The 14237-nt window shown below is 35.7% G+C and overlaps 1 protein-coding gene across 1 annotated transcript; it reads left to right on the top strand.

Moving 5' to 3' along the window:
- The first annotated feature begins 9062 nt into the window (after positions 1-9062).
- Positions 9063-13985, top strand: LOC106377112 (endoglucanase 11). Its single transcript, XM_048754971.1, has 3 exons — positions 9063-9397; positions 9742-10155; positions 10249-13985. The coding sequence occupies exons 1-3, from the start codon at positions 9215-9217 to the stop codon at positions 10534-10536; spliced, it is 885 nt and encodes a 294-aa protein (XP_048610928.1). The 5' UTR covers positions 9063-9214; the 3' UTR covers positions 10537-13985.
- Positions 13986-14237: the final 252 nt, after the last annotated feature.

Consider the following 14237-nt stretch of genomic DNA (forward strand, 5'->3'; position numbering starts at 1 on the left):
TGCAAGTTCAAGCATCAGGTTTAACTTAAACAAATAAACACACTTGTTTTACATTACATGTCAAAATTACGCCTCCATGCTTAGTGGCGCTAACAAAAATAAAAAAAATAATGACACCTTACACGATTGTAAGTTTTTTTTTATACGATATAACTGAGAAAATGTCAATGCCCAAATCAATTTCAAGCATCTGTTTTCTCAGCAGGTGTTATATAGTAAGTTTAATGATAAACTAATAAACAACGCATGTTCCACGTTAACAACATATCAAAGTTTACGTCTCCATGCTTAGTGGTGCTAATTGTACTTTTTGGTTGCTTAAGTCGACGTATTTTGACTAAGTTGTCGGTCGACGCTCGAGGTAAACAAATGGTAGGTCCATACTCCACACCAAAATGTCGGTGCTCGAAAAAATATACAGTCCAAACCGGTCATCAAGCGAAATTTATGGATGTAGGAACTTGCACACGTGTTGGTGTCACTTAGTGGCACACTCCTTTCCGTCTCGGTTTGGTGTGGATATTGAAGTTAAACTTGATTTTGGGGTATCCTTAATTATGGATTCCAATAATCTTATTTGGCTAAACCCAAAGTTAAGTTAAGGTTCTAGAATTTCTCTAGAAAAATCATAAAAAATCATCACCTCCTCAAATGTTCTAGAGATCTCTTTTGGATAAGTATTAGTAGAAAAAATCTAGATATTATGGTAGAAAGTTCTAGAAATTAAGATAAGGTTTGTAAGATATTTTGTACTTTTAGAGCCTATAAATAGCTCCCTCCTCTCTCATTTGTAACAACAACACAAGAAGTTGAATAAGTGTAATAATAAGAAAGTTTTTCTTAAAGAAAGAGTGTTCTACTCAAAGTTCTCTAAATCTTTTGAGAGTTCTTCCATATTATTCTTCATACTTAGAAATTCTCTCGGTTCTTTCAGGTTCTCGGGTATTACAGTCTTGGGCTAGTGCTAAGCACTATCAAAGGGTGGTTTCTCTACATGGTATCAGAGCCAAGCTAATCTTGTGCTCATCGAGATCGAGTTTTAAAGAGAGCTCGGGTCTATTCTAAGTATGGAATCAACGGGTCGTGTTGTTGGATTGGGAATGGAAATCCTAAACCAATCTAACTTCCGGTTATGGAAGTCATGCATGGAGTCATACCTGGTGAGTGAAGACTTATGGAACGTCGTCGGTGGTAACAACACAACACCACCAAGGGGAAATGCTGCAACCCCAGAAGCGACAAAGGAGTGGACACGGAAGAATGCCAAGGCGGAGTTTGCTTTGAAGAGGTCCATATCTTCAAGCATATTTGAGCATGTCTCAAGGTGTACTTCCGCTAGTTCCATTTGGCAAGCTTTAGATCAATTGTTCAACAAGAAGAATGAGGCTAAGCTACAATTATTAGAGAATGAGCTTGCGAATGCGAAGCAGAGGGAGTCTTCAATCTCAGAGTTTTTTATCAAGGTAAAGAACCTATGCTCTGAGATTAATACTCTAAATCCGGAGGAGTCAATTTCTGAAGCAAGGTTGAAGCGGTCTATCATTCGAGGTCTACGGCCTGAATATACACCGTTTGTGACTTCGGTTCAAGGATGGGCTACACAGCCTTCCTTGGAAGAGTTTGAAAATTTGCTAGCTTCGCAAGAGTCATTAGCCATGCAAATGTCAGGAGTCAAAAATAATGATGACTCGGGAAGCGTCTTTGTAGCTCGGAGGCAACAAAGCTTCAAGGCGAAAAACAAAGATGGAGGTTCAAGACACAATGATGGAAGTGAAAGATCTTCTATGGATAAGAAAAAGTTCAAGTGCTACCGGTGTGGAAAGCTTGGGCATTTCAAAAGGGATTGTCGAGTCAAGTTGAAGGAAACAAATATGGTGGAGTCAAAAAGTCATACGGAAGACGAAGAATGGGGAAAATGTTTCACGGTGGAGGCTACACATCCAGGTACACCCACAACTAAGAACTTGAGAAATGATTGGATTGTAGACTCGGGTTGTAGCCATCATATTACCGGAGATGAGAAGTTATTTTCCAGTCTTCAACGTCATGACGGAAAAGAAGCTATTATTACCGCTGATAATTCAATCCATCGAGTTGAGAAGGAAGGGACTGTTGTCATTAAAATAGATGATGAGGAACCGATCACCCTCAAGAATGTGTACCATGTCCCTGGAGTAAAGAAGAATCTTCTTTCGGTGGTGAATGCGGTCGACTCAGGTAACTATGTTCTATTTGGCCTAAAAGACGTTAAGTTCTTAAGGAATATTAAAGAATTAAAGGCGGATGTTGTTCACACTGGAGCACGCGTCAAAGATTTATATGTTTTATTGGCTTCACACGCCTATGTGGAGAAGATGAGTACGAATGAAAATGCTTCCATCTGGCATGCCAGACTTGGCCATATAAATATGACCAAGCTTAAGGTCATGGTGAATAAAGACTTGGTTCATGGGCTTCCAAAGTTGAAGATTCAAGATGGAGGAAGAATTTGTGAAGGTTGTCAATATGGAAAGTCACATAGACTTCCATTTGATCATTCAACCTCAAGATGCAGCGGTCCATTGGAGAAGGTCCATAGTGATTTGATGGGTCCAACAAGAACATCCTCCTATTCCGGGTATCGCTACATGTTGCTGTTCGTAGATGATTTCTCACGGTACACTTGGGTATACTTTGTGAAAGAAAAATCAGAAGTATTTCGAAGATTTCAAGAATTCAAGGTTACCGTGGAAGGAGAGATTGGTCGAAAACTAAAGACTCTAAGGACGGATAATGGAGGAGAATTTATGTCAAAGGAGTTCTTCTCTTTTTGCCAAAAGAATGGTATTAAGAGAGAATATACATGCCCGTATACACCTCAACAAAATGGAGTAGCAGAAAGAAAGATTAGACATCTAACCGAGACCTGCAGAAGCTGGCTACATGACAAGAATTTGCCTAAGGCCTTATGGGCAGAAGGCATGAGATGTGCAGCTTATGTCATCAACCGGATGCCACTCAGTCCAAACAACATGAAGTCTCCTTACGAGATGATTCACGGGAAGAAGCCAACGGTGAAGTATCTCAGAATATTTGGATCAGTCTGTTACGTCCATGTGTTCGACTCTCAAAGAACAAAGTTGGAAGCAAAGGCAAGGAAATGTATCTTTGTCGGTTACGATGAACAACGGAAGGGCTGGAGGTGTATGGATCCAGAGACACATAAATACACAGTGTCTCGTGATGTTGTCTTTGACGAAATTTCATCCTACTATGGACCACACCAAGTCTTAGATGAGCAAGATGGTTCAGGTTCCTTTAAGACTAATGAACAAATTATTCAAGTTCCAAGTGATAATGAAAGCTTTGAAAAGGAGACTCAAGGTGAAAGGGGGAGCGATGACCAAGATGAAGAAGAGGAGCATGATCATGGTTCTGTCGCCAATCAACGACCAAAAAGGAACATTGTCAAACCCGGTCGGTTTAGAGATGAAAGGTTCGTCACCACTTACTCTTGTTACTTTGCAGCTCCTCTAGATGAAGATGAGCCATCATCTTATGAAGAAGCAAAAGGAGTTGAGGAGTGAGTGACCGCAATGAAGGAGGAGATTGATGCTCTCATGAAAAATGAAACATGGGATTTGGTTCCGAAACCAAAGGATGCTCAACCTGTTTCTTGTAAATGGGTATACCGACTAAAGGGAAAGGCGGATGGGAGCATTGATATATACAAAGCAAGGTTGGTTGCTCGAGGATTCTCTCAGAAGTACGGAGAAGATTATGATGAGACCTTCAGTCCAGTAGCAAAGATGACTACGGTACGCTCACTCTTATCACTAGCTGCAAGCTTTAGATGGAAATTATGGCAGTTAGATGTGAAGAATGCTTTTCTCTATGGTGAGCTTGATAAGGAAATTTTTATGGAGCAACCACCTGGTTTTGAGTCACAAGAGTATCCTAACCATGTGTGCAAGCTAAAGAAAGCCTTGTATGGATTAAAACAAGCTCCACGAGCTTGGTATGGAAAGCTTGCTCAATTTCTTCAGTTTTGCGGGTATATGGCATCAAGTGCTGATCCAAGCCTATTCTTCAAGAGAAGTGGAAGAGTTCATGTGGTAGTTCTCCTCTACGTGGATGATATGATCATTACTGGAAATGACGATGCTGAAATTGCTCGTCTACAAGAGGATATGTCGGTGAGGTTTGAGATGAAGAAGTTAGGCGAGCTGAATCACTTTCTTGGCCTAGAGGTCGAGAGGGTAAATGATGGAATATTCATCGGCCAACAAGGTTATGCAAAAAGGATTGTTGATAGGTTTGGAGTACACCAAGGAAAGGTACGTTTTACTCCATTGGATACTAACATAAGGCTCAAACGCGATGAAGGATCCTTGTTAGCCAATCCTGGACCTTATCGCTCTCTTGTTGGAAGTCTTTTATACTTAACAATTACAAGACCAGATATTGTCTTTGCGGTTGGTCTTGTAAGCCGGTTTATGCAGGAACCAAGGAAGCCACATCTAGAAGCAGCAAAGAAGATATTGAAGTATGTGAAGACAACACTTGGCATGGGACTGATGTACAAGTATAATGCCAAGGTTTTTCTTCATGGTTTCACAGATGCTGACTTTGGTGGAGATTTAGATGATCGAAAATCAACTTCAGGTTTTGTGTTCTTGTGTGGAGATACAAGCATTTCATGGTGCAGCAAGAAACAAGCAACATTGTCTTTGTCTACTACCAAAGTAGAGTATAAAGCTTCAACACTGGCAGCTCAAGAATGTATATGGCTTCGAAGACTCCTTGAAGACTTGTTCGAGCCAATAAATAAATCGACTACCATCTATGGAGATAATCAAAGTGCTATCAGGCTGGCCAATAATCCAGTGTTCCATGGAAGAACGAAGCACATTGAATTGGAACATCATTTCATAAGAGAGAAGGTGCTTGATGGAACAATTGAAGCATTGGAGGTTCGAGGCGAGAACAACATTGCTGATATCTTCACCAAGTCGTTACCTAAAGGTCAGTTCGAGATACTCTGTTCGTAGCTTGGAATGGTGGACAAAATCAAGTTTAAGGGGGAGTATTGAAGTTAAACTTGATTTTGGGCTATCCTTAATTATGGGTTCCAATAATCTTATTTGGCTAAACCCAAAGTTAAGTTAAGGTTCTAGAATCTCTCTAGAAAAATCATAAAAAATCATCACCTCCTCAAGTGTTCTAGAGATCTCTTTTGGATAATATTAGTAGAAAAAATCTAGATATTATGGTAGAAAGTTCTAGAGATTAAGATAAGGTTTGTAAGATATTTTGTACTTTTGGAGCCTATAAATAGCTCTCTCCTCTATCATTTGTAACAACAACACAAGAAGTTGAATAAGTGTAATAATAAGAAAGTTTTTCTTAAAGAAATAATGTTCTACTCAAAGTTCTCTAAATCTTTTGAGAGTTCTTCCATATTATTCTTCATACTTAGAAATTTTCTCGGTTCTTTCGAGTTCTCGGGTATTACAGTCTTGGGCTAGTGCTAAGCACTATCGAAGGGTGGTTTCCCTACAGTGGAAACTGTACTTAAATTCAGCTCGATCTTTACACCTGAATATTAATTTTGTCGACGAAATATATGACGTTTTTATAAGAATATTGTTTGAAACCGGAGATAACGAAATGAACACAAAATCTCAATCTCTGTCCCAAAATATATATCTACTCACCAAATCAGCTAACCATACAGGGTAAGAAATAAAGCTATTAATATTAATGTGTAATAAGTGTCCATTAAAAAGTCAATTAATCTATTAAAGTTTCTTTAGAAGATCGTAGGTGGGAATAGTGTAGCTTCGTTGGAGTGTAAGGGCGTCGGTGATGTGCTGGAGAAAATTTTGTCAGGGAGAGACATTTGGCACCCAATTATTTAATACTATTGTATAGTTTTTTTTTGGTAAATGGAATGAAGATGTGTATATAGGCCTGGGACGGATCGGATATCCGGGCAATTTTAAGGTATCCGGATCCTTATCCGGCGGATCCATAATTTTACTATCCTTATCCGGATCCGGGGTTCTCGGATATCCGGGTGTCGGATATCCTCCTAAAAATTGTAATATCCGGCGGATATCCGGATCCGGATTTGGATCCTTAAAATAAATAAAAAATAATATTAATATATATATAAAAAATATTAACAATAATTTAAAATATATATATATAACATCTTTAATTATTTCTATGTACAATATTACAAAATTTACATAAAATTTATATATATTATTATAAAAATGAAAATATATTAAATAAAATTAATTTTTATATATAGATATTACTATTTTTGAAATATTTATTAATAAAACTTACGGATCCGGATATCCGGACTTAAAAATTAAGATATCCGGATCCGGATCCGGCTTTGACGGATCCAACATTTTACTATCCGGATCCGGATTCGGCCCCTCCGGATATCCGGATTTTCGGATCGGATCCGGATCGAATCTCGGATCGAATCCGGATCTCGGATAAAAGTCCCAGGCCTATGTGTATACACCATCGACAGCATTATTAACTCCGTAGATTTGGAGTTAATTGAGACAGGAGGATGGCTTCCCGTGCGTTGCACGAACCACACACACCAAATTGCAAAATAACTTCTTCCTTTCTGTAACTAATGGCAAAATAATTTGCTTATGTATATATAAATAAGACTTTTTGCTTAAATAAATAAGAGATTTCATTATAACAAAAATCAAAATAATGAAACCTTACATGATTGTAGTTGCTTTGTGTTTATACAAATACCATTTTAAATATGTCACTGAGAAATTATCTCAGTGCAAGTTCAAGCATCAGGTTTAACTTAAACAAATAAACACACTTGTTTTACATTACATGTCAAAATTACGCCTCCATGCTTAGTGGCGCTAACAAAAATAAAAAAATAATGACACCTTACACGATTGTAAGTTTTTTTTTATACGATATAACTGAGAAAATGTCAATGCCCAAATCAATTTCAAGCATCTGTTTTCTCAGCAGGTGTTATATAGTAAGTTTAATGATAAACTAATAAACAACGCATGTTCCACGTTAACAACATATCAAAGTTTACGTCTCCATGCTTAGTGGTGCTAATTGTACCTTTTGGTTGCTTAAGTCGACGTATTTTGACTAAGTTGTCGGTCGACGCTCGAGGTAAACAAATGGTAGGTCCATACTCCACACCAAAATGTCGGTGCTCGAAAAAATATACAGTCCAAACCGGTCATCAAGCGAAATTTATGGATGTAGGAACTTGCACACGTGTTGGTGTCTCTTAGTGGCACACTCCTCTCCGTCTCGGTTTGGTGTGGAAACTGTACTTAAATCCAGCTCGATCTTACACCTGAATATTAATTTTGTCGACGAAATATATGACGTTATTATAAGAATATTGTTTGAAACCGGAGATAACGAAATGAACACAATTGCGTTTAAACACATACTACCATTGAACCACATTATAGTTTTTTTTTTTAATTAACTGGAGTGTTTCATGGAAACCTGTTGTAGTCATTATAATCAGACAAAGAATCTAATTAAACCCCCTTTCCTACTCTTCGCTGTTACACTTTCTAGGTTCTACAACGGACTTTCTCCTTATGCTTTTTAAAATTTTAAAAACCACTAAAATTTTGAAATTATTATAATATACACTTTTGACAAAATTGTATTTTCTGAGAAATGTCTATTTTTGAATTTCAAAAAGTGGAATAAAACAGTAATAAATTAATAATATACACTTTTAACAATAAGTAGTTCAGATTTGGATTTTTAACGTTAAAACCCCCCAACTATGTTTGTTTTGGGTAAAAACTCCCAAACTAAGTATTTAACGTAAAAGCTCCTAAACTAACTTTATTTAATGAAGTAAACCCTAACAGGTCATAATTACCAATAATACCGGTAAATCTTTAGTTTATGGGTTTCTACATTAAGTAAACATAGTTGAGGGGTTTTACCATTAAAAATAAAATAAAAATCATTTTTATAATATTATCTAAAAATTAGTAACTTAAATTTTCAAAATTAGGATTTTTAATTTTTTTTTGTAAATATATGAGTTTGATGTGTTTTAACATCAACATTATATATGTATAAATTAAAAATGTAAAAACGAGAAAATTTAACAAAAATTATATAAAGAATTTAGACGCAGTAAGACTTTCTTCCCTAACTTCCGGATCAGACATATTCCAAGAGCACAAAATACTATGGCGGACAAGCTTGCAAGTGGTGCGAGGAGTTCTCCTTCAGCTATGTTATATGTCGATTCAATACTTTCGGTTTGGCTTTCTGAATCGCGCGGTCCAGTTACTTAGTTCTCGCTTATGTTGTCAAAAAAAGTTACTAATTTTTAAATAATATTATAAAATTTTGATTTTTTTTTTTAAAAAAATTTAATGGTAAAACCCCTCAACTATGTTTAATTGATGTAGAAGCCCCTAAATTAAAGATTTGCCGGTAGAAATGATAATTATGACCTGTTAGGGTTTAATTCATTAAATAACGTTAGTTTGAAGGTTTTTTCATTAACTACTTAGTTTGAGGATTTTTATCCAAAAAAAACTTAGTTGAAGGGTTTTAACTTTAAAAATCCTTCAGATTTTCACAGCCAGCACAATAGCTAGCTGCATAAATTACGCACATTAAGCCGATTATCACTATGTAGAAAAAGCAAAAGTCTCATCTCACGTTAAAGATTTAGAGCATCTCTAATCCAGTTTCATTTTTATTGTAAAATTTAATTGGAAGTAAATTTTTTCATACCTACTCGATTTTCAATTCTTAAAAATATTTATCAAAATAAAATAATTATATTACTTTATTTAATATTCCAGTTTTACCTTTTTAAATAGAGTAGAGTTACTAATGTAAGAAAAAGTAATAATTTGAGATGTTCTTACAAATTTTCTATTCTTTTGGTAAAATGTTAAGATCTTACAAACAAAAGTTACCACAAAATAAAAGAAACAAGTCACATCATCTCTCTCTCTCCTTACTCCACCACTCCACACAGCTTTCAAATATCCCCTGCGAAGAGCAGGGAAAGAGAGAGACTAGTGAGAGAGTCCATCGCTTTCCCTCTCTCTTTTCATCTCCAACAGAGACTTAGAGAGACAGACACACACACACAAATATGACAGTGAAGGAGATTCACTGAAACAAGCGATGGCATTTTCTCCTCCTTATTCTGATCACTATGTCCTCCGCCGCGTCGTTGATAGGTGTTTCTTCGGAAACAGACGTCGGAGCGTTCGACTACGGTGAAGCATTGTCTAAAAGCTTACTCTACTTCGAAGCTCAGAGATCAGGTCGACTTCCGTACAACCAGCGCGTGACTTGGCGTGATCACTCTGGTCTCACTGATGGTCTCGAGCAAGGGGTTAGTGTCTGCTACAAACTTAAGCTTAAATGTTTTTTTCTCTTTTTTTGATTTAAAAAAAAACTTATTTTACATTTTTTTTTTGCTATAAGATTACTTAATTATCATAAGTTTTGAAAGAGACTTGTAAATGTGATCAATGTGTTTAATTTTTCTTTAATGTAGATAATTATTGAAATTTATTATTGATTCAAGAAATATTTTCTTTACTTTTGAAAGAGACTTAAAAGTTTTTAATTAATTGAACATTCAATCTATAATTAGTATTGAAATTCGTTGTTGGTTTAGTCAAGGATTTGACTTTATTTCTATAACTTTTAACTTTTGCATCTTTGGTCATAAAGGTGGATTTAGTGGGAGGATATCACGACGCCGGAGACCATGTTAAATTCGGACTTCCGATGGCTTTCACGGTGACTATGTTGCCGTGGAGTGTAATAGAGTACGGTGACTCACTCGCTTCAACCGGCGAGTTATCTCACGCACTTGAAGCTATCAAATGGGGAACCGATTACTTCATCAAGGCACACACAAGTCCAAATGTTCTATGGGCTGAAGTAGGCGACGGTGACACTGATCGCTACTGTTGGCAAAGACCGGAGGACATGACAACTTCACGGCGAGCTTTCAAGATCGACGAGAATAATCCGGGATCAGATCTCGCCAGAGAAACCGCCGCGGCTATGGCTGCAGCTTCTATCGTTTTCCGCACAACAAACCCACATTACTCTCACCTTCTCTTGCACCATGCCCAACAAGTACATACACATTTTAATTTTATTTAATGTTATTAAATGTTACAGTTGAGCTGGAACCATCGTTTATTTAATTTGGTTATGGTTTTGGTGTAGTTATTTGAGTTTGGAGACAAGTACAGAGGAAAATACGATGAGAGTCTAAGAGTTGTTAAAAGTTATTATGCCTCAGTGAGTGGTTACATGGACGAGCTTTTATGGGGTGCAACGTGGCTTTCTCGAGCCACCGACAATGATCATTATATTAGTTATGTGGTTGACATGGCTCACCAACTAGGTGGCCTTTCTTGGGCTATGTCCGAGTTTAGCTGGGACGTAAAGTTCGCTGGCGTTCAACTCCTCGCTTCCATGGTTAGTGTTTCATATTATCAATCACATAAATAAACTAAGAATTTGGTCTGGTCTGGTTGGATAATCCTAATTTTTGTTTTCTAATCCTAAAAAGTTAACAAACGAACTAGCAACATTTCTAATTCTAGCATAATACAAACAAAGGTTAAGCTCAAGAGTTTTAACACCATGAATTAAAAACAAAAAAAAAAATTAGTTTTTTTAGTAAATAAAGTCTTAATAGGACTAACCTCTTATTACATCATTTAAGCGAATTAACGGTCCTACTTAAAAGCTCTTATTATTGCGTTATGTGAAGGGATTATCAAGCTTTAACTTCGTGGGAAACCATGATTAACCCCAGTCTTTTAACTGGAGTTCTTAGATTCGGCTAAAATATGATTTTTAGTTTTTCTTAGATTTTAATTAAGAAAAACTAAGAACCGTCTCTTAAATAAGAAATATAAGAACCATCTTTTACCCGAAAAATGTAAAAAAAAACAAAAAAATATCAAATCATAAGTTAACAACTCCGGCTAAGACACCGGATTTAATCATGCCGTCACGTTTAAGTAGGTTGTAACTTTTCAGTTTGTTTTGATGTTCGAAACCAAAAGGTAGGTCGTAACCAAAAGTAAGGTATATATCCCACACCATATCTAACATTCAACAACTATTCAAATACTTTATCTTTGTATGCAACAATATAAATATTAAAAAATTTAAAATTAACAAATTTTCATTTTTAGAAAAGTTTAGTTATAGAGCGATACTGAATCAAACACTTAATCTCAAACTCAAACTCTTTATTATTATTCTCTCAATGCTTTAGAAAATAACTCAAAAAAACTAAAGCTTTCAAATCTCACACATTATGCAACACTTTTGCATATCCTTATATATAAATCTAAGTTCCTAAACTCATTAGGAAACCACTCTTATAGATAACTCTAACATATGACTTTCCTAATCTCATAAGAAAGTGGTAGCTTGTTTCCTAAGCAGGATATTCCGATCATCTACGAAAATCAAACTCCAATCTGGAGTGTCATGAAGGAACTGTGACTCCTGATGAGATGATCGTGTTTGCGAAATCCCAAATAGATTACATTTTAGGAACAAACCCGATGAAAACAAGTTATCTTGTCGGATACGGTCCGAAATACCCGACTAGGGTTCATCATAGAGGTGCATCGATCGCTTCTGATAAAGAATACAAGGGATTCATTGGATGCACTCAAGGATATGATTATTGGTACGGACGGTCCGAGCCAAATTCAAACCGAGGCTTGCACGTATAATACTGCCCCTTTGGTTGGTGTTTTTGCGAGACTTATAGAGCTTGAAGAGCAAAAACTTGAAGAAGAAGATGTGAGTTTGGTTGCAACTTACAAGAGATAGGTTTTAAAATACAAAAAATGGTTTTATTTGCACCCATTTATTATAATACTAGTGGTATTCCGGCGCATAGCGCCGGGTTTGTATATTTTTTTCTGAAATGAATTTACAATATATTTTATGGTTTTAGTAAACAAAATATGTTCTAGAAGATGAAAATGAAAATATGTTGAAAAAGAATAATATTTTTCCGATCCATTCGATAGTGGTTAGCTATCGTAGTGTATTACTTTGTTTTGAAGTTGCTTAGTTCAAAGTGGAATATTATTAGCGACTGTGACTAATTGATTCAGTAAAAGTAAAATAAAAAGCTGAAATTGTAACAAAGTTAATTTAGTTAGAATTTAAATATATTTAAATATATTATAATTTAAATATAGTTAAATATATTGCGGCCATCACTTGCTCTCCCTATATATGAGACATCTTATGTTTGTACGAAGCCATTGGTCAATGTAGTGGAAATGAACAGTATGGCCGCAAGTAAGTAACCATAGATCGGTTCCATTGTTGCAATTTCTAAAGCATATTGTGCATGTACCGTTTTCCTCTTATGTAGTTGGAGGTATTTTAGTTTCCTCAAGATCGGTGATGATAAGGTCGACGTCAAGTCTTGTAGTCGTGTTTTGGTTGTAGTTTGTGATGGTAAGAGTAACTTGAAGATCATCAGTTATGTTATTGTTTTCGACTCTTAATAATTTCATCACGTATTAGGTGTTCTCTTGAATAAGCAAGGTTGAGTCGGGTATTCTATTTCATGGTATGTTAACATGAATATCATTCTCTCAGTTGTTGAGTCATTAAAATTACCTTGATAGTCGGTGATGGATGGTAGCTAGAAATCAATAATAAATTGTTGTGTGTTGAACCTGTGGATGTAGACTTGGAGTGTGTGCCAAGATTTGCTCATGAAAGTCTTGTTTAGTGTGAGAACTCATAAGAAAGAAATGGTTCATTATTCATTGTTTGGTTATTTGTGTTTACTCAAAGTTGAAAGTAGCATAAGGCGACATAGTTATATCTTATAGATAGTGAGTTTAAGTTGTCGATTTTCTTGACTTCCTGTAACATTTTGTTTAAAGGACTATTTATTGAGAAGCGTTCGGGTTTTTGAGTTGATGGTTTGTGATGAATTAACTGTTTTTTAAATTAGATTGTTTATTTATGAAGATTATCTATTATAATTTATATTTAGTGTGGATTTGTAAGAGAACATTGTTCTTTATATTGATAATATAACTATTATTTAATTTTTTTTAGGAATCTTATGTTTTAATTAAGCAACGTTATTTGTACTATTTATTTTAAAGTTTTCTTAGGGTGCTTAGTTTTTAAACTAGTAGAATTTAACTTATATTTGTTTAATCATTTTTATTTTTATTTTTTTCTGTAGACGTTGGGTGATATATTGATATAGACTGTATTTTCTATATACGTAGTTACGAAATGAACTGGATGGTAGGAGCGTTATAATATAGTTCTTAGTTGGGGGTCAGGGACACGTGAGAATTGCCTGTAGATATATGAACTTTCAAAATATTACTTTCTGGTGCATATTGGATTTTGGTGATAAAGAATTTAGAGGCCTGACATATGAAGGGATTTTATGGTGCATGTATAATGGAACATTACGCAATTCGGTTAGGAAACCTCAGACCTGTACGTCAAGTAAAGGCATTTCTGACTCCTGCTGAGCCTATCTCTAAAGATTGTTACTAATGCAAGCAATGCAATAATTATTTTTTCCTGTAATTTTTTTTAGTGTTTGTATGTATAGATGAATAAGAAGTAAATGCCTATTATGGTGGAAGCTTAAACTGAAACTTGATAGTATAACTCACATGGAATGTTTTTGATACTCAAAACCTCTCACTGAAATATGTATGCCAGATTTTATGTCCATGAAGACGTCAAGACACCGAAGAAGTTTGCGTATTCAGATGATGAAAGCCTATGCTGGATATATAGGGAGCTTAGGAAAGGACTACTAATGAAGACTGCATGGCCTCGGAACCTATAAATCCAAGACATGTGGATGCGTATTGTTAAAAAGATTTGCATTGATAAAAGAAATAACAGCCACGACACTGAGTTTTTTTTTAAAAGGGAAATAGAATTTGTATAGATAAAAGAAATAACAACAACCACGACACTGACTTTAAAAAAAGGAAATAGATTTAAGCTAAGTTGAAAGATGCTAAAAGATTAATTGATAAGGAGAAGACGTTGTTAGTTAGGCTCTTACAGGGGACTCATCCCACACGTGCTTTCTTGGGGGCATTCTCTTCCAGATCAACTTGTTCTTTCGCTGCTGGTAAACGTCCGGAAAGTGAACCATCAGGTGTAGTTGCTTGCTC

The sequence above is a fragment of the Brassica napus genome, chromosome C4 (genome assembly GCF_020379485.1).
Source record: "Brassica napus cultivar Da-Ae chromosome C4, Da-Ae, whole genome shotgun sequence".
In the NCBI taxonomy this organism is placed as follows: domain Eukaryota; kingdom Viridiplantae; phylum Streptophyta; class Magnoliopsida; order Brassicales; family Brassicaceae; genus Brassica; species Brassica napus.

Bases quoted from the DNA above. Each gene is read 5' to 3' on its own strand.
- LOC106377112 (XM_048754971.1), top strand. From the start codon at position 9,215: ATGTCCTCCGCCGCGTCGTTGATAGGTGTTTCTTCGGAAACAGACGTC. The intron at 9,398-9,741 runs GTTAGTGTCTGC...TTGGTCATAAAG, and splicing joins CTGATGGTCTCGAGCAAGGG to GTGGATTTAGTGGGAGGATA. The intron at 10,156-10,248 runs GTACATACACAT...GTTTTGGTGTAG, and splicing joins TCTTGCACCATGCCCAACAA to TTATTTGAGTTTGGAGACAA.